The 27,767-nt window shown below is 37.4% G+C and overlaps 1 protein-coding gene across 9 annotated transcripts in view; it reads right to left on the reverse strand.

Annotated features, from left to right (window-relative positions):
• Nucleotides 1-27,767, reverse strand: part of LOC106883547 (uncharacterized) — a 315,156-nt gene that overhangs the window by 182,379 nt on the left and 105,010 nt on the right. For all 9 annotated transcript variants that reach the window (XM_089347804.1, XM_089347805.1, XM_089347800.1 and 6 more), the window contains one exon: nucleotides 15,906-16,000. In XM_089347804.1, the coding sequence (XP_089203930.1) occupies nucleotides 15,906-16,000 (95 nt within the window). The remainder of the gene's footprint in view (nucleotides 1-15,905; nucleotides 16,001-27,767) is intronic.

Genomic DNA, 27,767 nt, shown 5'->3' on the forward strand with positions numbered 1-27,767 from the left:
TGTACAGCATCAGCTGTAGGAGCCCATTATCGCTTCATTCTAGCCAAACTCTGTTGCTGTTGATGAATGCTGAAATAGTGACTAATCAGCCCCAGGTGTCACAAACACTTATCAGGTTGAGTAAAAATTAGTCATTAGCGACGGAAGCAGTATTAGTAAGCGAATAGCGATCTGATATCCTACTTAACATGGATATATTTCAAGAATACCATAACACTGTGTTATTTGTCTGAAGCTATTTGCGACACCAGTCGGGGCAAAGAGACTTCAATATTTTCCCAGGTTATAACAATATCAATTCATGGAACCTCCAGTCCAAGACCACAGCACTAATATTAAGTTGTGGTTATTGCAAATTAATACATTATTAAGCTCTATAGTTTAATCATTGAACTACTTTTATTTCGCAGCTATTTATTCTAGCTACATTCTTCATAAAATTTTAATATCAATTTCTGCAACATTTTATTTAATTCTTCTTGTTAGTGCCATTGGCGAAACGCTGGTTTTGGAGTGTCTTTGTGTGTGTTTAAGAGAGAGAGTGGGGAGTATATCTGCTTCTTCTTTTCCTTTTCTCTCTTTGATTTTTTTGAGGGTTTTGTCTGTAAATTAATACATCCCGATCTGAAAATATCCTACTAAATTTTAAATGGTTTTTGGATTGATTCAATATAAATCATTTTTGTTGTAAATGAAATTAAAAATTATTCATTTATTTATCAATAACGTGATGTAATTTTTAATAAAAATCTTCTACAGATATTTTTCCGTACGGATATTTTTTAATAAACTTCATTTGACTGTTTAGTGCAAATTTTATGATAAAACTAATGAAATTTGTCTGACACTGATCCTATACATACATACATACATACGTATGTACATATATGCATACGTGAAGACATAGATACATACATACATACATACATATATGCTTACATACATACATACATACATACATACATGCATACATATATACATACATACGTGCATGCATACGTACATACATATATGCATACATACGCACATGCATGCACACAAATATATACATATATATATATGTATATACGTGTATATATATATATATATATATATATATATATATATATATATATCTATATCTATATATATATATATATATATATATATATATATGCGTGTGTGTACGTGTGCATGCATGTGTATATACGTGTGCTTGTGTGTGGGCGTGTATGTGTGTGTGACTTACTATTTATCATATAGAAGTTATTAGTCAATGAAATGCTTTCCAAATCAAATGCAACCATCAGGTGGTTGTTATCTCAGTTGACTGAAGTTAAATGTGCTTCCACCATACATAATTCTGGTGGGAATAAAACTCATAACTCAGGGGCAACGATTCAACGATTTAATTCATGTTGCTTGCAGTTGTGAAAAAACCTTTCTCATGTCACCAGCGGTCTTTCACTCGCGAGAAATTGAGCGAAAGCAATGCTATGGCCCTCGACTTGAACAATACTTTGACCTTATCTGGCACATGAAGCTCCTGTCAAAACTGTTTGCCTAAAGGGTCTGTTTGGTTTTCATCTTCTGCATCATGGCTTCCTATCGGATTGCACTATTACAGTGAGTACCGATAGAGCTTCAAAGACTGGATCAAATCCCATTGACAGTAAACAGAATAGGGCAATGTTCCTTCAAGTTTTTTGCTATGAGTGTGCACGGAAATCTGCTTGTTTGCAAAATTTGCCTTTTATCGCAATGAAAGTGTACATCAATGCAGGTAACCATCTTCAATCTTTAAAAAATTTGATTTCATTTTGAAAATTGTAATTATTATAACTATTATTCAAGTCACAGCCTACAATCGAACTCAGAATCTTGGGGTTAGTAGCCCACGCTCTTAACCACTATGCCATACACCATATGCACACACTTTTCTCCTCTGTGAGCTTCTTGTCAAACGTGTGCGCGCACACAAGCGCACAGTTTAGAGGGGGACATTGGAGCAAGCCATTCTTCAATAACTCTAAATAAAACATATAAGAATCGTTTTCAAGTTAAGTTCGTTTATTCTTTTCCAATTCAATATTTTCTACCACTCATGTAAATATAAACGCCTACAGATTTACAGAGAATGAGCACTTTGAAAGTCTCATGCAGATCCATTAATATATGTCCTGTTTTATTAGCTGCAAAATCCTATACATTAACCGCTCTGCTCACAATCTTGGTCCAACTACTATTTTTGTCAACGTACGATAACTTTTTTTTTCTTTTCTAAGTGTAGAAACACGAACATCTTATCCAATAATGGCTAATTCTGAAAACATGTATAAGTCTTCACGTCTTGGAGAGGAACAATTTCGAGATGTGACGTGCATGACTTCTCTAATAAAAATTACTAGCAAAAGAAATAACTTCTTTAAAAAAAATCAGAATCGCAATGCAGACAAGTAGCAGGCAAATATCTTGACTAATAGCAGCCGCCACGGAATAATTTCCGAACAGAGATTAAGTAAATGACCAACAGCGTAGTCATATAGAGACAGTACCAACAACGATCTGAAAGGTGTTCTATTGAAGATTTCAAGGCAGGTATATTGTAAAGCTAAAAACAAATGAAATACCGTAAAACAGTATATACAGGCATGACATAGAATGAGTTCAAAGTGATTACTTATATACTTAAAACTCGGAAGATAAGATAGCTGATCGAATGCAAACGGGGAATGCAAAAGTCAACAATATCTGTCTTAATCAAAATATATTAATATTATAAGACTGTGACAGCCACTGGAGGTTACCAGCTATCCATAAATCATGTAAAAAGAAAATTACTGCCGCTGTCACTGGAAACTACCTTAGTCTCAGGTAGCTATTCTTATTACATGATTTAAAGAACGTGATGACGACGCGTAATCCAGAGAGACGTTAACAGATAAGTTAACAACATGAAGGTTCCTTTCTTGAAAGTAATGAGAAAGAAACCAAATACATTTCTTCCAGCCATAAAACCAACAACAGATATACGAAAAGGGAGTCATTTTAAGGAGAATTTATTCTTTTGCTGTAGTAGTAAATTATCATCGAATACATAATGGGTAAATCGTTTAGAAACGCATTATGTCAATGGTACCTTCTCTTTATGGAAAAATATCTTGAAAGCCTAAAGGATTTTTCTATGGCGGTCGATGTAAGTGTGCCAGCAAATGCATAAACTGTATATTCTATGAACCATATGACATCCAAATTATGAGATCGATGTAGAATTGTAAATCATAATTATGATGCAATAATTTGTATGTTAGCATGGGCCCAACAGCCATGGCTACGTTGTTAAAATGCTCTAGTTCCGGTCCTCACATCATGACAGTTAGGGCAAGTGTCTTATGTCTTGGCCTTAGGTTGAACAATGCCTTTTGACTGGAATTTGATGAGTGAAAACTGTACGAAAGCTCGTCACATAAGTCTGCGTGTATAAACGTGTTTGCGCGTGCCTGCGTGCATTTGTGTGTCATGTGACCGTGTATGTGTGTCATGTGACCGTGTATATGTGTGCAGGAATATGTTTTTCTTTTGTCTGTGTATTGTAGGTGTGCTGTGAATCAAATGCATAAAAAGTATCAAACTGACGAATGCAGAATCAAAAATCTCAAAAATATTTTTTTAAAAAGGCGGAACACAAAATGCATCCCACCTGACCCTCTGGTAAGCTCACCAAAGTTTAATTGACACTCTTTAAGATTCCTCGCACGAATAGAAGATTAAACATAGCAGCCATGTTCATATCCCAACATGCAAACAACACACATGAAAAAACTGACATGGGATTACTGGCTTGAAAACCTAACAGTAACAAATTTGCCCGCAATAAACAAATCAACACGCGACTGCTGAAGCAAATAAAACCTTTGGCAGGAGAATCTACATGAATTCAACAAGTACATAGGAAATAACACAGACCCCAAGTTTATTCAGTTCTTGGAAATGAAACTGTGTACATCTAGAAATGTCGAATATGAATTCAGAAACTTTAAAAGAGAGAAAAAAATTGCTGCAAATAAAGACACTGACGGAACAGTGATTTGATCTTAAATGTAATTGATTGCAGATGTTTAACATATTTCACTATGTTGATTAAAATTTGTCAAAAACTAGGTAGAACATCATTAGTTTCATCAAGAAAATGATGAGAAAAGAAAAACGTCGTTCCTCATTTTAGAATGCATCTCCGATTCTATTAAATTTAGTACGAAACTCACTAACAAAAATAATTAAAATAATTAGCTTTAATTTGTATCCACTTGATGTTCTGATTGTTATAGAAAATTTTGATTGAGTATTGACTTAAAAACCTTTGGAGACTTTTATAGGCATATTTAGATAATCTGCAAGCAATGATTTTATTTCTTATTTACTTTTCAATTTGACGAGACACGTATCGAAACACTGGTGTCCCAGAATTCCCTTGTATTAATGAATCGAGTGTGTTACGAAAATATATTCGTCGTAAAGGAGGAGCTTTTGTCTGGCGACGAACACAACAGCGATTACCATATATACGTTTGAATCAAGAATAAATATGCAAGTTATTTTTAATTTCACTATTCACCAAAAATATGATGATTTATTTATGGTTAGCAGGTATCAGCACGGATCAGCGAATAGATTGTTTGCCGGAAACTTATTAACAATAAATATTCAGAAATAATACATTTCTAAATCTCTCAGTGAGATTTATGCAGTAGTGATACGATGAAGTAGTTATATGCTGTCAACTTAATGTGACAGTCCCCTGAAGGGAACAATACTACTGTTGGTTAGACCTAGGATGCTGCACCGCTTCCTGTCGGCCTTGACACATTTCTTGTGTCCTTATGTTTACAAGGGGGAGACAAGCACCTCCACCCAGCTAAACCTGCATCCAGAGACATGTTTCTGAATCTTTGCTCGTCATCAGTCTGGAGTAGCATGACGAGCAAAGACTCAGAAATATGTCTCTTGATGCAGGATTAGCTGGGTGGAGGTGCTTGTCTCCCCCTTGTAAACATAAGGACACGGGAAATGTGTCAAGGCCGACAGGAAGCGGTGCAGCTTCCTAGGTCTAACCAACAGTAGTATTGTTCCCTTCAGGGGACTGTCACATTAAGCTGACAGCATACAACTACTTCAATAAATATTCAAGTCATCGCTTTGAATCTTACTGTTCCTTTTAATTCACGTTGCTTAAGTCTTTAAAGTTTACTCGGAAATTACCAAAATACAAGACATCAAAGATTGTTGTAATTCAATTATTAATCGTAGTGTCAAGACCTTGAAATTCAATAATATGCAGATTTGCCTTTACTTCAGGTACAAACTCATCGTGAAGCTTTCATTTTCCTGTGCAACAGTTTGCATACAAACTGAAATAACTGGCATAGCTGTTGATCGATATTTCTAGTATTCTAAGGAGTTATCTTCAGAAATATTCATTACAACCTCTGTTTGTATTTAATGTTGCTGAATCTAACTCAACCACAAAATTCGTTTGGACACTTCGTGCAATCAGGGAATTACAGATGATTTATTTCGGAGCTAAAAAGTTATAATCGAATAGTTATAACGAGCGACGAAAAATCCGAATCGTAGACACCAATATATAATGTGTTCCAAGAATATCTAAAATTATCTGCCAAGAAATGCTAATAAAGTTTTACCTTCTTAACATCCGTGACAAATCTATTATTAAAAGCATCTGTCTTGTTTTAGAGTTAAATTTGACGAATACATAAACTTCTTTCTACACGTGCATTAATTGATCGGTTATTTATTCAGTTCTCCATAAGACTAAGAAAACCAAGAAATTACTTTGTCGTAATCTATTCAGGAGTCAGGTTAACTCCATTATTATTTCTCAAATTGTCTGCTGTTATTCCTTTTTTCGTCTTACAATAATCAAACACAACAGCGAGAAATATTAAAACAGGGTTTCTATTAATATTATATTATATTGGCATAGCATTTCATTTATGTGTGTCTGCATTCAGTTTTACTTCAAGATTTCTTGCCAATAGAGAAAGAACCGGTTTCTAACCTAGATCTAAGGCTCCTTCATTGGAATTTCAACATCAACAACAAAGCATTTTTGTTTGTATGTATGTATGTATGTACTTATGTATGCGTGCAAATTTGTATGTTTTGTTTTATGCATGTATTCTCATGCATATAGTTGCATATCTAGACATGCTCATATATATTTGAATGATAAACTTCTGGGAAGTTTTACAAATTTTTACAGTTCCAGTGATGGATCTAACGAAGGACTTATTTAAACAGTCACCTGAGGAGGCGCATTTTAAACCCTGTATACATGATAATGATTGCACAACGAGTGTAGAAATGTGTCGAAACAATTGTAGTGACTTTTAAATGAAGAATGTCGTTCATTCCATTTTCTATCATTTATCTGTGTTTGTGTTGTGTGTGTATCTACGTGTGTATGTCTATGTATCTCTGTGTGTGAGTGTGTGTGTGTGTATGTGTAGTTAGGAGGTTTGGTATGTATGCATGAATGCATATAAGCATGCATGTATGTGTGTGTATGTGTATATATATGTGCGTATGAGTATGTGTGTGTGTGTGTGTGTGTGTGTTTATATATGTGTGTGTGCATAACATACAAATAAATACATAAATCTTTTTTTTTATGCTGAACAATATACATATGAAAAAAGTAGTTATATTATTTGTCAGAATAAAAATAGTTTCGGGATTTGTGAAATAACATATAAACTGAAATTCAAGTGTTTGGATTTAATTTTCGCGACCCCAAATGGGGTCACGACCCGTAGTTTAAGAAGCGCTGCTCTATACTATAAATTAATTCTATAAGCGCATGTACGAATGTTTAAGAGTTAGATATTGAAATAGTAGCATACAACTTATATATGTGTCTATATTTATATGTGAGTGCCCACGTTTTACATATAAAATTGAACTTATATTCTTTTATATTATATATCTAGTAATTATTAGATTCTTTTCTGCTCTAGGCACAAGGCCCGAATTTTGGGGGGAGGGAGCCAGTCGATTACATCGACTCCAGTACGCAACTGGTACTTAATTTATCGACCCCGAACAAATGAACGGTAAAGTCAACCTCAGCGGAATTTGAACTCAGAACGTAGCAACGGGTAAAATACAGCTAAGGATTTCGCCCGGCGTGCTAACGATTCTGCCAGCTCGACGCCTTTAGTAAGTCATAGATTCGTTATACAAACTATATTTTCTGTGCTTGAATTATATCATTACAATGAACTTTAAAATATGCGTAGAGAATGAGATCTTCTACTGAACACATTCTATGTTTAGTACATGTATTACAAAGGTACTAATTGCATTGCTGATCGAACCACTAACTACAACGACTAAATCTTGCTTAGATTACACTCTACCATCTGAAAAACAAATATCACATTACGAGGTGAGAGCACTAAGCAATGATGTGTATTAAGGCAATGTTATTACAGGTTCAAATATACCAGTCGCAAGTTCGGACTCATAAACAAACCATTCAATGTGTTTTGTCATTTTCTTGCTGTAGACAAATGGTATGGTATACACCTAAATCAGCTTGCAGCGCCACCTATCCAGACTGTGATTGTCTCTCTTATCAGGTCTCAGCACCACCGTCCAGTTTCTGTAACTGAAGAGGAGATAGCCACTCCGAAATGCTTGCATCTCACAGTCTGGATAGGTGGCGCAGTGAGCTGATTTAGGTGTATTTACGGTAAAACTATATTTAAAATTTTTTTATTTTTTATATTTTGTATATATTTTATTATAAATGCAAAACAACACCACGGAGGAATTGACGGAAGCTTAAATAATAGACCGCGATAAGTGAACCGCGATATGGCGAGGGGTTACTGTACACCATTTGTCTACAGCGAGAAATTATAATTTTCAATGCATTTTTTTTTTTTGTAGTATTATCTAAAATTTATTTTAGTCATGCTTTTACTGTCTTTTGCATTTCATACTAAAATTCTTCAACTTATAAAGATGAACATAAGGTAACTGGACATATTCCTTTATCACGTTTCCATAACAACACACAGGTCATTTCTATCATGAACTGAACCACATCTGACCCAGATCATCCATCAAAGTTTGTCTCCAGATAATTTACTGCCAAACACATTTTTTTTTGTTATTATTATTTTCTACATATTGTTATCCCTAAAATCTGCTTGGAATTTTTTATGTCAGATAGCTCAGTCAAATGAAATTGCCAGCATTATTTTTGAGGGGGGGGGGGTTGATTTTTGTATTGTTTTTGTTGTTTTGTTGTTTTTGTGTTGTTTTTGTGTTTCCTCTTTTTTTCTTTTTTTTTTTTGCTTAGGTTTTATCTAAGACTTTGTTATTTAACCTTTAACAACAATTTCTTCATATAATTTTTAGTGTTAATCTGTTTGGCACTGATATAATATTCTTTCTACTCTAGGCACAAGGCACGAAATTTTGGGGGAGAGGGCCAGTCAATCATACTGACCCCAGTACGCAACTGGTACTTAATTTATCGACTCCGAAAGGATGAAAAGCAAAGTCGGCGGAATTTGAACTCAGGACGTAAAGACAGATAAAATACTGCTGAGCATTTCGCCCGGCATGCTAACGTTTCTGCCAACTCACCACCTTTCACCAGCTACATAATGACAAAGTTATTTCACAAAATTTCTTTATTATTTTCAAAATTAATTGAAAAGAAAGCCAGTGCGTTTCACTAGAAATACAGAAATGATTGAGTTAAAAGCGCTTTCTATGGCTAAATATTCTTTTCATCATCTTTCAATTAATGGTGCCACTTTCTTATTCATTTCCCTCTATGTATAGCACTAATTGACATAAAGTAATTGATGCTTCCACTAAATTTAACATTGTGCAATATATATATATAGACCCAGGAAGACATGGGATGAGGTGGTCAAGCATGACCTTCGTACGGTGGGCCTCACACAAGCGATTACAAAAGACCGAGACCTCTGGAGATGCACTGTGACTGCGAAGACCCGACAAATAAAGTTAGTTCACGACTGTATCCTACATCAGTTTCGCATAACCAGCCCCAGCCCATTCAAAAGTACCTTGTATTGTAGGAGTACCTGCTGTGCTTACCTTGGATCGTAGGGCGACCTGCTGTGCTTGAGGAGACCTATTGAGTCAAGTACATCAACATCAAATTAAAAATCAAATGGAAATTGTAGTTGTAATACCTATGCCGGTGGCACGTAAAAAGCACCATCCGAACGTGGCTGATGCCAGTGCGCCTTGACTGGCTTCCGTGCTGGTGGCACGTAAAATGCACCCACTACACTCACAGAGTGGTTGGCGTTGGGAAGGCCATCCGGCTGTAGAAACACTGCCAGATCAGACTGGAGCTTGGTGCAGCCTCCTGGCTTCCCAGACCCCGGTCGAACCATCCAATCCATGCTAGCATGGAAAACGGACGTTAAACGATGATTATATATATATATATATATATATATATATATATGAGAGAGAGAGAGAGAGAGAGAGAGAGAGAGAGAGAGAGAGAGAGAGAGAGAGAGAGGGAGTTGGAATTTATAGAAAAACAAAAGATGAAGATAGGTTTATGAACAACAAGCAGGTATATTAGTTTGACGCTCGGGGAAAATGAAAAAGTCTTTTACGTTTCGAGCCTAAGCTCTTCAACAGAAAGGAATAAGTGAAAATAAACACAGAGAGAATGAAAAATAAAACTTGTAGATTTAGTGGTTAAGCATGGCGAATGATTAGAAAAACGTTTGAAAAAAGAGGTTGAAAGAAAAGGAGATAATAAAGTGCTGGTAATCCCAAACAAAGGTGTGTATGTGAGAATGGTGTGTGTGAATGTGTATTTATACATACGTTTGTGAATTTGCAAAATTCCTGATGTGAAACCGTGTGTTGAAACAGATATTGTTGTATTTTGGGATGGCCACTTCTAGATAATACGTTAAAGTTCTACTTATTAGCTTATGCATGCATATACACAAGACATAAGACAGTATGGTGCAGTTTACAGAAAACTGGCTGCTATTTCTGCTATTTTATACCATATACATGCTCCTTTGTTGGCTGAGACAGTGGGTAGTGATTTGAATGGTAAAATGGATGTTATTTCTATCAAGTACATCATCTACATTGTAGACAATGTCTATCTCGCTGACTCAGACTATAATATGCAATTACCTGAGATGTTTATAATAAAGATAAGAATATTCATTAATTACATTTCACTATATTTATTGATTACTTTTAGGAAGAGAGACAAAGCTTATAGCTTTTTCTAATTCATCTCGACTGATCTACAAGTCAGTAGGTGCACTTGACACGGTTACTAATTAACTTAGATTCCTGAATATTAGTCGTTAATGAGAAAAGACGTTGTTCTGTGAGGATGGATTCAGTAATGTTCTAAAGAGACAGAAGAAGCTAACTAATACAGCAATTAAAATCGTCAGCTTAGAAGCAGCTTTTGATATTGTAACACTGAGATAGTCTACAGTCAACAAAGCAGAAAACATAACTATAACTTAAGAGACATCATTTTATAGACTGTTGCTAACTAAAAGAAACAGAAAACATAATCAGATGTTGTTGCCATTACTCTTTTACTCTTTTACTTGTTTCAGTCATTTGACTGTGGCCATGCTGGGGCACCGCCTTTAGTCGAACAAATCGACCCTAGGACTTATTCTTTTGTAAGCCTAGTACTTATTCTATCGGTGCCTTTTGCAGAACCGCTAAGTTACGGAGACGTAAAGACACCAGCATTGGTTGTCAAGCGATGTTGGGGGGGACAAACACACACACACACATATATATATATACATATATACGACAGGCTTCTTTCAGTTTCTGTCTACCAAATCGACTCACAAGGCTTTGGTCGGCCCGAGGCTATAGTAGAAGACACTTGCCCAAGGTGCCACATATTGGGACTGAACCCGGAACCATGTGGTTTGTAAGCAAGCTACTTCCCACACAGCCTTTGTTTTCTAAATCATTCTCATTGAGCTGACTATGACCAAAGGGTTCCAGTCATGACCAACCTATCATTTATTTAAAGATAGTGTATCCACAATCACATTCTTCAGCAAGACATTCCATTTTTATTGATTTGTGAAATATGATTTCATAGAAAATTTGCTGGAGACTGTCAGAATGATGTAGATGCCTCTGATAAGAAACCAATAAGGTTTGAAAATTGATTAAGGTTGTTCATAATTTTTATAGGCGTAGGAGTGGCTATGTGGTAAGTAGCTTGCTTACCAACCACATGGTTCCAGGTTCATTCCCACTGCATGGCACCTTGGGCAAATGTCTTCTACTATAGCCTCGGGCCGACCAAAGCCTTGTGAGTGAATTTGGTAGACGGAAACTGAAAGAAGCCCTCATATGTGTATGTGTATATATATATATATATATATATATATATATATATATATATGTGTGTGTGTATGTATGTATGTGTGTGTATATGTTTGTGTGTCTGTTTGTCCTCCCCAGCATTGCTTGACAACCGATGGTGGTGTGTTTACGTTCCGTAACTTAGTGGTTCGGCAAAAGCGACCAATAGAATAAGTACTAGGCTTACAAAGAATAAGTCCTGGGGTTGATTTGCTCGACTAAAGGTGGTGCTCCAGCATGGCCACAGTCAAATGACTGAAACACGTAAAAGAATAAAAGAGTATTGTTTTTAACAGGTCGAGCTTCTCATGAGTTCACTTCATAATCAGTAAATAGTTGACAGTGTCCACCAAGGGTCTCACACATGAACTTCCCAGTAATCCGTAATAATAATACTTCCCTTTTAACTGTCATGACCAATCTATTATGGGAAGTTTAAAAATAAAACTGTACTGGTCAGGTATTCATGTAATAAATATTAAAGGGGATTTGTTTATTTGCAATGTTATCAATGTGAGAGAAATCATGATGGTACAATTAAATTTGGATTAGAAACACAGTTCACTGACTGAGGAAGCAAAGCAGGCAACTCTGAATATAAACTTATGGTGCTAGAATTTTTGCATGTGTTTCACGACATTGTGGTGACCAGTTTGTTGTACAGAAGGTTCATAAAAACATCAAGAAATTAGATTAATTGATGATTTCATTATAAAGGGAGCACTAACTGCATATTTAAGCAATGAGAGAAATTTGATTGTTTACAATGACTTCACCATTAAAAATAATGTTATATTATCTGTTACAGTGTAGCAACAGGCAGAGGTGAAGACTACGCATCAGCTGATGAAGTTTTATTCATCTAAAAGATGTTCAGAGTTGTGTCCCTTGTTTGCTCAGCCAAAATATAATGCTAGCTAATGCCAGATTTGTTTTCTTAATCACTGCATTTAACTGAGGTGAGGACATTTCTTGTGTTGGAAACACTGCAAATAATGACACACATTATTGAAAATACTGTAAAAACCCATGTAATTTTTATTCTTTTCTGTTTTATTCTTTTACTTGTTTCAGTCATTTGACTGCGGCCATGCTGGAGCACCGCCTTTAGTCGAGCAAATCGACCCCAGGACTTATTCTTTGGAAGCCTAGTACTTAGTCTACCGGCTCTCTTCTACTGAACTGCTAAGTTATGGGGACATAAACACACCAGCATCGGTTGTCAACAAACACACACACACACACACACACACACACACACACACACACATATATACGACGGGCTTCTTTCAGTTTCCATCTACCAAATCCACTCACAAGGCTTTGGTTGGCCCAATTCTATAGTAGAAGACGCTCGCCCAAGGTGTCACACAGTAGGACTGAACCCAGATCCATGTGTTTGGGAAGCAAGCTTCTTACCACACGCCCCATGTTTCACTGCCATGTAGCATGGCTGTCCACACACACACTCACACGTACAGAGACATAAAAGATATACATGGGCAACGGTTTCCTGTTTTGACACATTGTAATGAAAACAACAATATTCTAAGTTTTTTTTTTTTTTTCAGGGTCTTTTCATATTCTCAGCTGAGTTCCATGTACTTTGTGTATTTGTGTGTCTGTGTGAGTATTTTTATATTACACAGGTCAGAAAATTGGTGTTGTTAATGTTGCATCCCTTTTTATTTCATAACTTAGCTTTTCAATAAATATTGAACAATAAAACAAATATGTTACTGAAACAACTACGAAAATTGATATGTTTTAACTGTGTAAGTCTGCCTGTAGACCAATAGCAGATCAATTAAAACTGTTGAAGAAATTACCACAGACACATCAATAATTGGCTAAATCTCTTGATCTGGCATGAACCACAGACCAATGAGACTGACAACAGTAAAAGAGAATAAAGGCCAATAAAAGGAATGAAAGAATAATGGAATTTCAACACAGAAATAATATAAGCTAAACCAAGTATTGAAGGTGCTTATTCTAAATCTGTCAGATTTGCTAAAGGTCACTCAAAGAACAAGTTAGTGTTGGCTCAAGTTACTTTACTGACTTCATTCACTTGAATGATAATCAAATAAGATATCTTATTAATAGCGTTGTAAATAGATATCAGACAATTAATCTGATCGATTGTGGTAATTTTTACACAATGTTTTGACAACTATATTCTTCTTCTATTGTCTTCACTAGAAATAATGGTGTCAATAAAAAGTGAAAAGATGAAATCAATAATTGGATCAATCTATATTATAAAGGAATATTAAACTGTGAAATGCACGGGTGGTGCCTTTAACATTTAACTCAAATGTGTCCGAAATACCATTAATCACACCTTATTAAATTATGCAGTCTGTTTCTATTGCTCTCGTCTGAGAAGATGAACAGTTATCATTTTTGTATTTGACATACTGAATAAAAAAGGTTACTATCTGAATATTAACTACGCAAATAAGTTGAGTTTGAATAGAAATCGTCGTGGTTTTCTATCTAAACGAAAAGAACTATGTGAAAAAAAAAAGATTTATCGAGGAAGGTGAAATGAGGTCAATCATTTCTCAGATATTGGTGCCATGTTTGAAAGGAAATAGTTACAACCAAGATTTAATGTAGGCCATAGTCTCAGCTAACCAAAACAGTGTTTCTAATCAGTGGCATTTGCAAAAGTCATATTTTTTGATATCTTGAAATTCAGCAATCATGTTTAGAAAGTTAATCTAATTTACATCAGGAGGTGGGGGGGGGACTCCAAAATGGGTCTCAGGGAGTAGTGTCTCCGTCTTCCTGAGCTAGTTTTCCACCACATTTCTTAAAAATCGTGGTCAAGGCCTTGGTCTTGGGATCACTCATGCCTAGAAACTGAGGTTGGGGGTAAGCAAGGGCATGCTCCCTGTAGAAAATCCAGCTCCAAAAAAAGCCTCATGACAGCAAAGGAGAATGAGCATCAGCCAGCCCAAAGGTTGGGGTGGGCTGCACCTGCCTACCTTGATTGCTATGGCTTTGAGATAGATCCGGCCACCTCCATTAACAAGGACAAAACCCAGATTTAAAACAAATGACGATGATGATGATGTTGTCATTGTTGCTGTTGCTATTGTTATTGTTGTTGTTATTTAGTGTCCGATCAGCTCTAATTGGGCAAATGCATTCAGGCTGTAACCATCTTTCACTTCCTCGTCACTGGACTATCATCTCTTCGGCCCATGAAAGAGGGTTTGAGAGGCAAACATTATTCCAGTGACGAGGAAGTGAAAACTGTAATGAAGAAGTGGCTCAAAGAACAGTCAACAGAATTTTACGGGGCAAGGATACATGCTCTCATTCGAAGGTGGAACATTGCAATTGAAAGAAACAGTGACTATGTTGAGAAGTAGGGATGTGATCCACAGAGAACCAGCTTCATTTTGATGTATGATACATGTTCTTGTGTTGGTAATTATACCTGCCCTAAACAATATGGCATTACGTTTTGAATCACCCTTGTAAATGGCATCCAAGCAAAACTCGGTTATTATTTTTGGCAATGCCTTGACTTTGTACAATGTTTCCTGGTAACTGAAATTCCATCTATTGAAAAGTGTTACATCATTGCCACAACAAAGAAATAATTCTCTTTCTTGTGGTTTTCAGTAAGAACTTGACGGTTTGAATATTGTAGTTTACATGTCCTTGCAAGGTGTGCATGCATGCATGTGTGTGTGTATGTAAGCATGTGTGTATGTGTGTGTGTGTGTCTCTCTCTGTCTCTGTGTGTGTAAGTTTAAGTGTGTGTGTGTATGTAAATGTGTATGTGTATATGTGTGTGTATGTAAATTTGTATGTGTGTGTGCACACGTCTCCCTCTCTCTCTCTCTGCATATGTGTGTGTGTGTGAATGTGCGTGTATGTGTGTGTGTTAATGCAAGCCATAAAGGTTTTTTATGTTGTTTACAGTTACTGTTTCATTAATCTGAATAGTTTCAATTAAAAGTTAGGACTCATTAAAAACCAGCATATTGAAAAATGCATTTTTCTCCAATTTTGTTTTGTAAACATTCTATTTTCAAAACTGTAACGATTTGCAAAATGGGGATAGAAACCACTTACTCCAACACATTACAATATAAATATGCATTTTTACATCTCTTTCTTGTTTTGTTTTTGTTTTTGTTTTTTGTTTTTTTGTTTTCTTTTTTCTAGAATATATATAAAGCTAAATTGTTTCTGAATGCAATCAACAAATCCCAATTTAACTTTCAATTTCCGCGAAGTCACTTATGTAATTGAAACTGATGTCAATAATTAAATGTTAACATCAAAGATGCAGAATTTTGAAAAAGAATATTCATCATTCCGCCTACTTGATACAGAAATCTAACAAAGTTACAAGAAATTATCATTATTTTTTTTTTTTTTATCGTTAAATTTAATTAACCAGCTCATCTTTTCAGATATGTACATTTAATATAACTTACATTTGATAATGTGCTTTGTATTTGTTCCTTTTCAAATATGATTTGTGGAAACCAATCTTCCTTGGAGAAGCCTCATGAGTGAATTTGTTCAAAATCTGAAAGAGAGAAAATACCTTTTAAAACTATGTTTGTAATAAGTTAGTTTGTCTTTTTTGCTTTTCATGTTTTGTGTGTTGTTGGTTGTATTTTTTTCTTTTTATTTTTCGACAAAATTCATTTAATCTGTTTAAATATCAAGATGAACAAATCTTCTGTAATGTGAAGTAATTTAAATCTTTACAACCGGTTCGGTTTTATTCACTTCAATTCATTAGAACAACACAAACATTAGACATGTTTCAAAAAGGCCAAAAACAAAATATGAGGGGACAAGATCATAAGCAGAAAAATAAGCTGTATATAATTGGGCTGTTTATTATCAGCAATCATTTAACAATGGGAAACACACAAGGGAATTCAATGTCTTTCAATCGTTAAATGTATTCATACAAAAAGTAATATGAATGACATTGTGTATTCCAAGTGGAGTGGAATGGATGCAGGGAATATGAGAAAGGATTTCTTTAGTGAAAGGTTGTGAACACAGCAGTAAAACAAACAAATAGGACAAACATCTAAACTGTAAATATAAGCTTAAAACTTCAATAATTTATGAAAAAATACACACATACACACATGCGTGTGTGTGTATGTATCATCATCATCTTCATTCAATGTCTGCTTTCCATGCTGGCATGGGTTTGACGGTTTGACTGAAGACTGATAAGCTGGAGAGCTGAGCTAGATTTCAGTCTGATTTGGTATGCTTTCTACAGCTGGATGCCCTTCCTAATGCCAACCACTCCAAGAGTATAGTAGGTGATTTTTATGTGTCACCGGCACAGGTGCCAGTTATGCAGCATCGGCATAAGCCACAACTATGATCTTACTTGGCTTGACAGGTTTTCTCAAGCTTGGTATATCACCCAGTATTCAAAGGTGCTTTTCACATGCCACTTACATGACATTGGTGATGGCCACAACTATGATTTCACTTAGTTTCACGGATCTTCTCAAACACAGCATATCACCATAGGTCTTGGTCAGTAGTCATTGCCTCCATGAGGCACAACATTCCAAGATCATGCTTCACCGCTTCATCCTATGTCTTCCTGGGTCCACCTCTTCCACAGGTTCCCTCGTCCATATGCATCACATGACCATACCAGCATAGTCATCTCTCTTGTACATCACATCCGATGCCTTCTATGCCCAACCCCTCTCTCAAGACACCTACACTCTGTCATGCATGCACACTGACATTACACATCCAGCAAAGCACACTAACTGTCACAGCCTATGTTTCACTGCCATGTAGCATGGCTGTTCATACACAGGCATCACACAATCTACCTCTCACTCTGAGAGAGAGAAACCCCCTGTTACCAACAGAGGTAGGTGCTTTCTGAACCTTACCCAACCTACTCTTATTCAAGCAGCTATACTCTCAGAGCATCCACCCCCACTATCAAATTGGTCACCAAGGTAATGGAAGCTGTCAACTTCTTCTGGCTTTCGTTGTGCATCTTCCACACACAAAATCTATTTTCCCAGTTAACCTTGCCAAATCAGATTGGTGTTTGGTGCAGCCTTCCAGCTTACCAGCCCTGGTCAAACCATCCAACCTATGCCAGCATGGACACTGGCTGTTAAATGATGATGATGAAATCACCTAGTGATATATAAGTAAAAAATCTTTTGTCTTTCATTTGGTCCTTTTTATTAAAGATTTTTTTGTAATTCCCTTTTAGTCCTTCATGTTTAGTTTGGAACTAATAACATTCCTAAATCTATCAATGCTTCCAGACTCTGCTGATCTCACCATTTCAATGAAACAATAAGTGGCATGTTGGTGATGTGTTTTGTGTGAAGCAACAAAGAATCATGAGAGTAATGTTGTAACTGATAAAATTTTTATTATCTGATTTGAAATTGTTTAATGGTTAACTTCTGGTCAGTTTCACAGTTTATTTCATGAGTAAACTATCTGTGTGTTAATCTTGGCTTATATTTTGCTATTAGTTAAGTCCCCATTGTTAATCTCTAATGTTTATTTATTGTGAAATTCTCTCCAGGATGGTAGTATTGTAAGCTAATGTTTTTCTATCTGGTTAATGTGGTATTTGATTGTCTGATGCAACAGCTTCAGTGATAAAATTTACAATTTTCATGTTCACATTGAAGTTTGTATGTAATAAAGTTATATATTATGAATGTATGTTCTGTAGTTTGCCAGGTTTTAGTTCCATGTTAATGGAAAGGATACATTTTGTGTTCTCGTTATAATTATTGTACCAATGTAATATTACCTGAATTTATTCACAGTGACATGTGTATATTCCCCACAGTAAATGTTATATGATGGGTAACGCTCTAGTATCTGTTAATCTATACTCACTGCTTACATTAGCAATTTACTAATGGATGGGAGAAGGAGTCGCAGAAGGAAGAGAAGAATTAAAAAAAGGGGGTGGAGGAGCAAAACGAAAAGGAAGGAGTGAAAGGAGGAGGATAATGGCAGGCAATAAAACAGTAATAATTGCAAGTTACATTCTAAAATATGTCAAATGCAACCCTCATCTCTTCATCTTCAGGATTTTGTTACTGTTATGGTTAAGATAAATGAGTGCAAATACACATGCATATGTGCATATATATGTATGCATGTGTGCATCTATGTATATGAACGCTGTTTAAAATAAGATCAATAAAGAGGTATTTCTTTCATTGATTTTTTAACAAGAAAATCATTTTAATAGTTTCAATGTATCTGAATTTAAACTTTGCATATGTTTTATAGACTTTGTGTAAACTAGTTCTAACGAAAACTATGTGTTTACACGTTATTAAAAATAAAAACCGAATCTTTCGTGCAGATATATAAAAGCCAGCAGAGAGATAATGACTACAAAGGGAAAGACAGAACTCTGGCTTTTCATCCATTTTTGTATTAGCTTTGTACGTCACGAAACATGCCATTTAATGAAACACAAACACATATTTAAGTAACGCAAGCCTTTAAAATATGAAACAAATTAAAATCAATCATTGCACTTGAATTTTTTAGTTCAAAACTTTATGGTATTCTTCATAAGGCAGTGAAAACGCTTACTGCTAAAAGAAATCAGATAAATCAATTGTTCAGTATATACATACAGGCATATACTTATGAATGTACATATATATATACATACATATATGTACTTGAACATGTTAATGTTTGTTTCTTAATCAAGTTATAATAAAAACAATTTAACATTAAACTGAAGAATTACTTAATAATCTTTGCAGAGTAGATGTTTATGATTTGTTTTTTACAAGAATAAGGGTGAGAGTGACTTCAAAGTTTCAGCCTGCTAATGTTCATCAGACTAGCAGCCACATACACACACACACACACACACACACACATAGATGCAGAGACACACACACACATAGATGCAGACACACACACATGCATACACATGTATACATATGTTCATGCATACATACATGCACACACACATGCACAGAGACTCATACACACACACATGCACACATGCACACACTCATACATACATGTATTCATGCATATACACACACACACACACATATACATACATATATATATATACATGTATGTTCATACCGGGTGTTGGCAATTGATCTACAGATTGAACCAAGGAAAACAGGTTTTCCATTTGTTTTGCAGATCAATTATACTATCGGTTGCAACCCCTGATAGAAATCTTGCTGTTTCTAGGTAATGGGACCAGGTTTGAATTCAGAAAGCACAGACTTGAACAAACAGTGCAAGGCATCCAATTTGAAGCTCTACCAATTTCACCAATCCAAATGTGATCAATGCCTGACAGGCACGTAAAAAGCACCATCCAAATGTGGCCAATGCCATAACCCCCAGACTGGCTCCTGTGCCGGTGGCATGTAAAAAGCACCATCCGAATATGGCTGATGCCAGTACCCCTTGACTGGATCCTGTGTCAGTGGCATGTAAAACGCACCCACTACACACTCGGAGTGGTTGGCGTTAGGAAGGGTTGTAGAAACATTGCCAGATCAGATTGGAGCCTGGCACAGCTGCTGGTTCTCCAGACCTCAGTCAGACTATCCAACCCATGCATGGAAAACGGACGTTAAAGATGATGATGATGATCATCATCATCATCATCATCATCACCATCACCCTTGGCTGTGAATATATGCAGAATATACCTCTCATCAAAAAGTCCATTTAACTCTAAATTCTATCAACTGTCCAAATTCTACTCGCATTTGATAAGCTCACGCTAAACAAAACATGTGGCCACCTGTCATGAATCATTTTGATTTAATTTATCTTATACATGAGTGTGTGTGTTTGTACATGTGTGTGCATGTATGTATGTATTCATGTGTGTGTGTGTGTGTGTGTACTGAAAATCTATCGTGAATATACGATCAAAGTAAACTAGAAAAGTATGAACATTTTTAAATATTTGGATATAAAACCTTGTAGAAATAAAAGTATTCCAATAACATAGGTAAACATTACAAAATGATAATAATAATAAAAATTATCAAAAGCTTATGAAAGGTTTTCTTAAACTAAGAATCAGGAAATAACTACAAGAATTTATGAGAATGGTTTCATATTAATCTAGGAAGTTAACTGGAAAAGCTAGGAAATATTGCTTCACTTTTAGGGCATTTAGACAATTTGTATGGCTTACAATTTTCATTCTTTTATTCTTTTACTTGTTTCAGTCATTTTACTGCGGCCATGCTGGAGCACTGCCTTTAGTTGAACAAATCAACCCTAGGATTTATTCTTTGTTAGCCTAGTACTTATTCTATTGATCTCTTATGCTGAACCACTAAGTTATGGGGATGTAAACACACCAGCATTGTTTGTCAAGTGGTGTTGGGGGGACAAACATACACACACAAACACACACATACACACACACACACACACATATATATATGTATACATATATATGCAATAGGCTTCTTTCAGTTTCCATTTACCAAATCCACTCACAAGGTTTTGGTCAGCCTGAGACTATAGAAGAAGACACTAGCCCAAGGTGCCATGAAGTGGGACTGAACCCGGAACCATGTGGTTGGTAAGCAAGCTACTTAGCACACAGCCACGCCTGCGCCTAAGAAATATCTGTTTTCTTTTTTGCATATAACCATTGGCTTTACAGAGACATCTAAATGTTAAAATTATTCCTATTCTAGTTCATGATTAAGCCAAAATTTTGATCTTGTCCAAGTATTATGGTCAGATTTATGTGATCTTCATTGCCAGAAGATGTATGGGAGACATAAAGGCCACAGATACATGGGAAAGTGACTTCTTTAAATGTCCTGGTAGCTCTCTGGAATTTGCAGGTAAATTTTGTTACCTTCATGTCCTAATTAGCAATGGAGGAGGTTGTGCAGAAAGTGTAATTGCTGGAATAAGAATAGGATGGAGAAAGTTCAGAGATTTTTTATCTCCGTTGGCAACCATAGGTCTCTCTCTCTCTCTCTCTCTCTCTCCAAGCGAAGGGAAGATTGTATGATGCAGGTGTATGAACTGTGATGCTGTATGGTAGTGAGATGTTGACCCTGAATGCAAAAGACATGCAAAGGCTGGAGAGGAATGAAGATGATATACTCCACTGGATGTGTGATGTCAGTGTGCATGTGTGACAGAGCATTGGTGTATTGAGAGAGAAGTTGGGCATCAGAGGAATTATAAGCAGTGTGCAAGAGAGGAGACTGTGCTGGTTTGATCATGTGATGCAGATGGATAAGGACAGTTGCATAAAGAAGTGTCAATCACTTAAAGCAGAGGGTAGTTGTGAAAGAGAGAGACCCAAGAAGACATGGGATGAAGTACTGAAGGCCGATCTCAAAATGCTGAAACTTACAAAAGACATGACAGAGGGCCAGGATATGTGGTGCATTGCTGTACCCAAGAAGACCCACCCACCACAACAGAATTGAGATCCTAAAACCAAAGTGTTACATAAAAAGCGAACCAGAAGGCTGCACCAGACTCCAATCTGATCTGGCAGAGTTTCTACAGCTGGATGCCCTTCCCAATGCCAACCACTCCAAGAGTGTAGTGGGTGCTTTTATGTGCCACCGTCATGAGAGCCAGTCTGGTGGTACTGGCAACGGTCACGCTCAAATGGTGTTTTTTACGTGCCACCTGTACAGGAGTCAGTCCAGCGGCACTGGTAATGATCACGCTCAAATGGTGCTTTTTATGTGCCACCAGCACGGAAGCCAGACTGCTGCTCTGGCAGTGATCTCGCTCAGATGGTGCTGTTAGCGCTCCACTGGCACAGGTGCCAGTCAGGAAGAATATGGAATGAGGTGATTGGATGCTACTGTTTAGATGTTGATGGTTTGACACAGCTGACCAGACACTGAACCTGATTTGGCAATGATGTAATTTGGGACTGGAGGCAAACACACAGGCCACCTTAATCAAGGGTGAAATATTGATTTCAAATTTTTGCACAAATCCAGTAATTTCAGGGGAAGGGGTAAGACAGTTACATCAACCCCAGTACTCAACTGGTACTTACGTTATCAACCCTGCAAGGATGAAAGGCAAAGTCAACCCTGGTGGCATTTGAAATCAGAATGTAAAGTCAGAAGAAATGTGGCTAAATATTTTGTCTGGTGCAGTAATGACTGTACAAGCTTGCCCCACTTAAACAAGACCAGATAATTTTATACTATGATTATAGCTCAAAGCTGACATTCTAAAAAGAAATTCTGAGAGTTTTCTGACATACTCATATATGGTAGTGCCATAATTAATAGCTTTTATGTTGTGATTTGTGTGAGATTCCAAATTGTTATCTCTCCTGTGAATGCTCAACATAGCATCCACCATCAGTTGTAGATTCTAAGATTTTATAATTGTGCAGAAGCTCCTGTAAAAGCTGATTGACCGAATTTCAACAATTGGTAGCACATTCAGGTGATTTCTTTGACTGAAATAAGTTCATGTTTCTAGTATTAATTCCAAAGAAGAGTCACAACACTCTCTCTCTCTCTCTTTCTCTCTCCTTCCCTCCCTCCCTCTGAAACTGAAACAACAAAGCTAGACATGAGAGTTAATTAACTTAGCAACAAATTCCACCAAAACAAAGAATACAAGGACTTCATTAGAACAGCTCTTTTGATACTAATCATGAGTGGTTTATAATATGAGCTGAGGTGTTAGTTTTAGACATTTTCTTGCTGGGCTGGAGCAGTAAAGTCGCACACAAGTCTTCCCTCCACTGTCAAAACACTATAAATCAAAAAACAAGAAACGGAGATAATTGCGAAAAACTGAAAAAATTATCCTAATTTTTTCAACTCACTGTATTGTCATAGGTTGCTGTATAATGAAAAATTGAAAATTTTCCAAGGCCATATCTTTAATATGTATGATTCACGGTCCTAGCAATTCAAATGTCCATTCACCAACAAAATACAGTAAGTCGACTTATTGTGTTTTGTCGGTGGATGGCTGAAGTATCACTGCTTCCATATAATCGATGGGAAGTTGTAATCTAAGATCTCAAATAAATCTTTGAATATTTCCCAGACCACTTCACAAATATATTTAAAGACTGGCACACTTGGTGAGCTGCATAATCTTCTTACAATAACTGTCAACTGGATATGTGAAATACTGTGATGGAGATTTTCAAATCGAGGAGACGGTGCCAACAATTCAAAGATATGAAGAAAAATTAACTTCCAGTATTGGCGATCTATGAAGAATTTCTATACTTGTTCAGCTTGACAAGTGCGCTTGATTTTAAGTTTTAGAATAGTGAGAAAATAAGAACATTTCTGTTTCTTCCATCGCTTAAAGAATGTGAATAAGGGCGGATACTTGAAGCAATTAATCATACAAAACATTGAAAATGTAAACTATAGGAACTTACGGAATTTGACTTCAATGAATTGATACAGAAAATATATGCTATTACTCAAACGATGCATGATAATATCCAACAATTAAAAACAAGGAGTGGGCTGGGGTAAAACTTGGACTCAGTGCAGCTTTAAGAAACTAGTCATCATCATCATCATCATCATCATTTAATGTCCGCTTTCCATACTAGCATGGGTTGGATGATTTGACAGAGGACTGGCGAACCAGATGGCTGCACCAGGCTCCAATCTGATCTGGCAGAGTTTCTACAGCTGGATGCCCTTCCTAACGCCAACCACTCCGAGAGTGTAGTGGGTGCTTTTACGTGCCACCGACACGAGGGACAGTCACGTGGTACTGGCAATGGCCACGCTCAAAATGGTGTTTTTTTTACATGTCACATGCACAGGAGCCAGTCCAGCAGCACTGGCAACGACCTCTCGGAAATGATTTTCTAACGTGCCACCAACAGATGTTGGTAACGATCACACTCAAATGGTGCTATTTACATGCCACTAGCATGAAACTCAGACAGCTACTCTGGCAATGATTTCTATTGCTGTTCTTTATTAAAATATTACGTAATGAAATTGGTTCATTTGTTTTGAATAACCCTGTATAAGGGTGGGTGGGAGTAGCTGGATGGAAGATAAAGATGGTGTTGGAGGTGTTGGGGAGTCCTCTCAAGGTATAGGAAGGTGAGTACAGTAGAGAATACAAACAGGAGATTAGGAAGGATGAGTGGGTGAGTTCATAAGAACATGAGAAGAGAGTGATATATGGTTAGGTGAGCTGTCAGAACCGTTAGCACACCAGGCAAAATGCTTAGTGGTGTTTCGTCTGCCGCTACATTCTGAGTTCAAATTCCGCCGAGGTCGACTTTGCCCTTCATCCTTTTGGGGTCGATTAAATAAGTACCAGTTATGCACTGGAGTCAATGTAATCGACTTAATCTCTTTATCTGTCCTTGTTTGTCCCCTCTATGTTTAGCCCCTTGTGGGCAATAAAGAAATAGATATATCGTTAGGTGATGGAGTTAGAGGTGACCATAATGAATGATGAAGAAGAGAAGAGATGCAATCAACAGTAAATATCAGCATGGTGGGGCGGGGGAGGTGATAAATGGCAGCAGAGGAAGCAGGGAGAGCAACTGTAGATGGATGAGGAAATAATTACAGCTTTTGATATTCGGAGTTCAAATCCAGCCAAGTTCAAATCCAAACTTCGCCTTTCATCTTTCTTCTGTTAATAAAGTACCAGTCAAATACTGGGTGAGGGAGTCAATGTGCACAGAACTAACTAACCATCCTTAAAATTGCTGGCTCTGCATCACCTATAACCACCTTCTTTGTGGTGGCAGTAGCAGTGGTGGATGCAATCGTGGTAGTGGCGGCAGCGGTGGTTGTGGTGATGGTGATGCTGGCAGTGGCAGCAGTGGTGGTTGTGGTGATGGTGATGGTGGCAGTGGCGGTGGTGGTTGTGGTGATGGTGATGGTGGCAGTGGCGGTGGTGGTGGTGATGGTGATGGTGATGGTGGCAGTGGTGGCAGCAGTGGTGGTTGTGGTGATGGTGATGGTGGCAGCGGTGGTGGTGGTGGTGGTGGTGATGGTGATGGTGGCAGCGGTGGTGGTGGTGGTTGTGGTGGTGGTGATAGCGACGTAGGCATCAGCAGCGGCAACAGCTATTGTCATCGTTTGCATGGAAATTACCAACACAATAGAACACTAGCCAGGGATATTTCAGTCTATCTAGTTTGATTCTTCTTGGGTAGCGATTTAAAGGCTTCCAACAGAGAGAGAGAGAGTTTGTGCCTTTGTCCACATTGTGAATGAGGCTTTTCATTAAAGTGGATAATGAAATCATCCTACTAAACGGTGAGTCTTCAATAGATTCAATCCAGACTCGAGGAATTAAGAGAGAGAAAGATTATCATCAAATTCCATCAATATATTAACTTACCAAATGCATTCCCTTGCTGCTATTATAATGCATTATGAATATGCATTTTGGGGAGCGATGCACAACAAAACACTCCCAGAGGATTAATTGCAATTGATTTGAACCCATTATGTTGCCAAACAATTGGAACAAATGTCTCAGTAAATGTGAAAGGTATTGTATGTACTCGTAAGATATATTTGCCAACTAAATGTGGTGGTCCTGAAGGGGACAGTGCTACTGTTGTTTTTAGCCCCAGGATGACATCTTCTCCAGCTGGCCAATGACACACAGTGTCTGTGTCCGATTAGTATTTGCGAGGGAGGTCATATCTCCCATCTCTAGCCTCCCTCGCAAATACTAATCATACACAGTATATAAACACCTTCTTTGTGGTGGCAGTGGTGGATGCAATTGTGGTAGTGGTGGCGGTGGTTGTGGTGATGGTGATGGTGATGGTGGTAGTGGTGGCAGTGGTGGTTGTGGTGACTGTGATGGTGGCAGTGGTGGCGATGATGGTGATGTGAACTGTGCAAGTCCAGAGCCAATTCCTTGCCTTCGATCCCAGCAGACCACAGTGCCCAACCTGTGGCAGAGCCTTCGAAGCATGCACCAGATTGATTGACCACCACTGGACACTATGTGACCCGACTTCTTCTCCTATGTGATGTCCTTGGTCATCATCGACAACAGATGAATTAATAATAATGTACATCATCATCATACTCATTGTTTAACGTCCGCCTTTTATGCTAGCATGGGTTGGACGATTTGACTTAGGACTGGCGAACCAGATGGCTGCACCAGGCTCCAATCTGATTTGGCAGAGTTTCTACAGCTGGATGCCCTTCCTAACGCCAACCACTCCGAGAGTGTAGTGGGTGCTTTTCACGCGCCACCGGCACGAGGGCCAGTCTGACGGTACTGGCAATGGCCACGCTCAAATGGTGTTTTTTATGTGCCACCTGCACAGGAGTCAGCCAATGTTTTGTTCACATGCCACCGGCACAAGTGCCAGTAAGGGGAAGCTGGGAACGACCGCATTTAAATGGTGCTTTTTACGTGTGACGGGCATGAGAGCATACATGTAAGTGATATAAGTGTTAGTATGTTTGTGTTTGTTGGTCTTCACATTGCAGTGTCAGTCCTCTTTAATCATCATCATCATCATCGTTTAACATCCGCTTTCCATGCTGGCATGGGTTGGACAGTTTGACTGGGGACTGGCAAGCTAGGCGGCTGCACCAGGCTCCAATCTGTTCTGGCAAGGTTTCTACAACTGGTTGCCCTTCCTAATGCCAACCACTCCAAGAGTGTAGTGGGTGCTTTTTACATACCACTGGCACAGGGCCAGTCAGGTGGCACTGGCAACGACCATGCTCAAATAGTACTTTTTACATGTCACCAGTATGGGATCCACTCAAGCAGCACTGGCATTGACCACACTCGAACGGTGCTCTTTAGGTGCTACTGGCACATTATATTGTGTATAAACATGTCAGGCCATGGAGAAATATTAACTTGCTTGGAAACAGGTGAGTGTTGGCAACAGGAAACACATCTAGTAACAGGAAATCTACTTCAAAAAAAATTCTGTTTGACGAATACAAGCATGGAACAGTGAATGTTAAAACAACAATGGTGATAATGTTTTTTCTTCAGCCCTAATCAAAATGTCAGTCATTAGTAATGATTTAATTGTTATCTTAGCAATACAGAGAGTAAAACATTGGTTTCAAGTTTTGGCAGAAGGTCAGCAATTTCAGGAGAAGGAGTAAGTTAATTACATCATTCCAGTGCTCAACCCATACTTATTTTATCGACCTTGAAAGGATGAAAGGCCAATTAACCTCAGCAGAATTTGAACTCAAGGCAGCGAGCTGGTAGAAATGTTAGCATGCCGGGCGAAATGCTTAGCCGTATTTTGTCCGTCTTTACGTTCTGAGTTCAAATTCCGCCGAGGTCGA

The sequence above is a fragment of the Octopus bimaculoides genome, chromosome 2, assembly GCF_046866305.1.
Source record: "Octopus bimaculoides isolate indiv1 chromosome 2, ASM4686630v1, whole genome shotgun sequence".
Lineage (NCBI taxonomy): Eukaryota > Metazoa > Mollusca > Cephalopoda > Octopoda > Octopodidae > Octopus > Octopus bimaculoides.